The sequence below is a fragment of the Micromys minutus genome (assembly GCF_963924665.1).
Source record: "Micromys minutus genome assembly, chromosome: 4".
Taxonomy (NCBI): Eukaryota; Metazoa; Chordata; class Mammalia; order Rodentia; family Muridae; genus Micromys; species Micromys minutus.
Window position 1 is genome coordinate 32,155,825 of NC_137973.1, and position 3,929 is coordinate 32,159,753.

General features: G+C 46.8%; 1 protein-coding gene across 1 annotated transcript; it reads right to left on the bottom strand.

Annotated features, from left to right (window-relative positions):
- Window positions 1-247: 247 nt before the first annotated feature.
- Window positions 248-628, bottom strand: LOC308419937 (UPF0235 protein C15orf40 homolog; the record flags this gene model as incomplete). Its single annotated transcript, XM_080915834.1, has 1 exon — window positions 248-628. The coding sequence occupies one exon, from the start codon at window positions 626-628 to the stop codon at window positions 248-250; it is 381 nt and encodes a 126-aa protein (XP_080771960.1).
- Window positions 629-3,929: the final 3,301 nt, after the last annotated feature.

A 3,929-nucleotide genomic window follows, 5' to 3' on the forward strand; every position in this document is an offset into this window, starting at 1 on the left:
GAAGCTGGAGTTCGTGTGAGCCTCCGGTGTCAGAGTTGGCAGCTGAGCCTGGTCCCCTGGAAGAGCAGCACGTGCTCTTGGCTGCTGAGCTGTCTCTCCAGCTGCCATCCCAAGGGATTTTATGTTTTGTACTTTTATTTTGGTCTGCTTTGATCTATGTATTTATTCTCCACGCCTGGGCACGGGTGTATACTTTCCTCTGTGGTTTCCTTGTGAGGGCTCCGCAGGAAGTGCACATTTCTCGCCTTCATTTCTTTCCAGCTTCTGTTCTCAACTTCTCCAGGACCTCCTCCGGAGTAGTGAAGGCCAAGAGCTTCACCACCTTTTCCTGAGATTTACCACCCTTATCCAGAACCACGTCACTCTTCCTGAGGTCCAAGACCTTGGATAGGTACCGACAGAGCTCCGCATTTGCCTCTCCCTCAGACGAAGGCGCCGCGATGGCCACGCCAATGGCCTCAGTGCTCAGATCTGTCACAGCATTCTGTTTGGATCCAGGTTTGGCATGGATGGCTATGGCGACAAAACCTTTAGGATCAGTTGCTACAGGCCCTGTAGGAGGTGGTGGTGTCTCTGGTTCCTTGGTTTGGTTTTTACACTTGCTTGTCGCACCGACTTTCTTAGGCATTGTGGAATCACACAGGAGTCTAGCAGAGGACAAGCACAGCGACCAACGGCGAGCCTAATCATCCCAACCCCAAAGGCGCCTCAGAGGGCCACAGCATGGTGGAAGAGTCCTGTCATTGTCTTAAGACACATCAGAAGAGGGCATCGGATCTCATTACAGATGGTTGTGAGTCACCATGTGGTTGCTGGGAATTGAACTCGGGACGATCTGGAAGAGCAGTCAGTGCTCTTAACCACCGAGCCATCTTTCCAGCCCAAATGACAGACATGTCAAGGTGCTTACAGCCTGTCACCTCTTGCTGAAGAAGCTCTACAAATATTAGAATGTGAAGCGTCACAAGATACCGAAAGTGTGAAAAACATTTTCATCTTTGTTTTATGCACGGGACGCCTTAGAACCATGAACCAGGGTTTTGTGAGTGAAGATAGGGGGAGGAGAGAAGGCAGCAAAGCCTTCAGGAGATATCGCCTACCCAGCCTGCCTTCTGCAACCCCCTTTAGCCAGATTTTCAGCTAGCAGACAGGTTACTTTTGTTTCCCTCTGCCTGAACAGCCCAGACTTGGCTCAGCCTGGCTGGTGCCCCAGCAACAATGTGCTATAACCTGGAGCATTTATCTCTCACAGCATCAGGCAGTGTTAAAGAGGATGAGCTCCGCTGAGAAGCAACACCGGTGTCTTCTGAGAATGATCCGTGGCTAAGACTCCCATTGGCGATCTTTCCCCACCTTGTCTGTGACAGGTCAGTGATAGGCTGGCGTGGGGAAATTTTTTCTTCCTCGGCATCCCTGCAACTGAGTTCCATGGCTCTTTTAAAACCCAGGCAAGCAGACTAGAACTTGCAACAGTTCCTGTTTCACTAGTGTTGTGGTTTCTGTGGGCGTATGCCATACTCATTAAAGTCGCCCATCTGGGGGAGGTTTTTTTTTTATTATTAATATTTTTAATCACTACCCGAGAAGTGCGGGAAAACTATTGCCATCATGAGGTGTACATACATGTACAAAATTGTGCCTCAGAAAGTCCATGGCGCTTTGAATGAGACTACCCCCCCCGCCCCCCCGTAGCGGGCTTATCCCCAGTGTGTAGAATTGTTTGGGAAGGATTAGGAGGCGTGGCTTTACTGGAGGAGGTGTATCACTGGGAATGGGCTTTGAGGTTTCAAAAGCCTTGTAGTTAATGCTCTTTGGCTCATGCTGTGGATCAAGATGTGAGCTCTCAGCTATTGCTCCAGCACCATGTCTGTCTGTCTGTCTGCCTGTCATGCTCTCTGTGATCACCCTCCAGAACTGTGAGCCCCAAATTAAATGCTTTCCTTTCTAAGTTGCCTTGGTCATGGGTTTTGTCACAGCAATTGAAAATCAAGACAGAGGGCTGGAAGGGTCTAGCACATAGTAGGTTAGCAAGTGTGCACACATGCAAAAAAAAAAAAAAAGGAAACCAATAACCACGAGAGTGCTTTAAGTGCTAGGTCCCTGGCCCTGGCAAGTCACGGAACTTACTCCTTTGGGTTGGTCAAGTCCTCACTTCAGTAAGGTAAGAAGCTGTTTCCGTGAAATGGCTCCACAAGTAGGAAGTACATGTCCTGGCCTTTGCAAATCTGCTTGATCCTTTTCAAGAAACCTTCCCCTCCTGTGTGGAAGCAAGCCCATTTTCTCTAACAGTGCAGCATTGTTGGGTCTCTTAAAGATCTTGCATGTGCACAATCCTGTGTCTCCATAATGGCTCGTCTCTGTTAGCGCTTGCTGAGGATCTCAAAGCTGACCATTTGCTGCCATCCTGATCCCGGGCATCAAAGAGTAAAAGGGGCAGAGGAGACTGCGGCCAGTCTGGTTCACGGCACCAATCAGGAATCTTAGTGGCTGATCAGTGAGATTACTCTTTTCATGTGCAGGTCATGTGGGCTTTATTTCAATTTTCCTTTCAGCAACCTTATGAGAAGGCACAGATGATGTCCCCTAATGACAGTTGATGAAAACGAAGCCTTCTGGATCTGAACTTGGAAGTTGACGAAACTTTACAATCCCAATAACCCCCGATGAAGCTCTTCCTCAGCAACCCCCTAAAGTAGCGGTTCTCAGCCTTTGGGTTCAAGTGACCCTACCACAAGATTGGACTGAAACTGTATAAATAAATAAATATATTACGATTCGTAACAGTAGCAAATTTATGACTATGAAGTAGGAGCAAAAATAATTTTATGTTGGGGGTCAGCACAGCACGAGGAACTGTACTAAAGGGTCGCAGCGTTAGGAAGGTTGAGAAGCACTGTGCTTGAGGTCCATCTCTAATGACAGGTTTGAGTGTCATGATGATGACGATGACAATGACGATGATGTGTATGATGTCCCAGGACACACATGTGGAGGCAAACTTAAAAATATACATTAGTATTTCTATTAACCCTCTGAGAACTTCATGTGTGCACATGGTGTAGTTTGATCATACTCTCCTCTCCTTCCTCCCCTAACTCCTCCCAGATCTACCTTCCACTACCAACGCCTCCCAACCTCACGACTAGAGGAAGAGCAGACAGTGAGCCATCTCTCCAGCCCCTACCTATCTCTTAGTCTAATGAAAATTGGAGGGATGGCTCAGTGGTTAAGAGCACTGACTGCTCTTCCAGGTCCTGAGTTCAATTCCCAGCAACCACATGGTGGCTCACAACCATCTGTACTGGGATCTGACACCCTCTTCTGGTGTGTCTGAAATAGCTACAGTGTACTCACACACATAAAATAAATAAATCTTAAAAAAAAAACCTGCTATGGTTCTATTTGGTTTTGTCCTAAACATGACTTTTAAAATTGAACTTCTTCAGTTGGTCATATGATGCCGTTAATGAACAAATAACAGAAATTATATTCAGCAACACAAACAAATACTGTTGAGTGTTTCTAGCTCACCTTTCCCACACAGTGACACTGGGCAGGTCAGCTGTATATGTTCTCTTGCACACAAAATACTCTGAATTTTGGGTCGTAACTGTCCTCCACTGTGGCAGCTTTGTACTGCAGGGGCTTTGCAGGTATGGCCTGGTTCTGTTTTCAGCTCTTCCCACTTGATTGCTGATATACCGAATGCACTCTATACGTATTTGCTACGAAGTGAATGACATACTTTCATTCTTCCCTCTCTCAACTGTCCTTTACAAGTCACTACCGGCTTATTTCTTCAATGATGTGCATGTGCATTCTGGACTAATTCATTCTTACCTTGAATGAGCCATCGAATCCAAAGCAAACATGTAAAGCATCAAGCACTGGCAGCCAGATGGTGCTCATGAAGATTATAAAAAGGACCA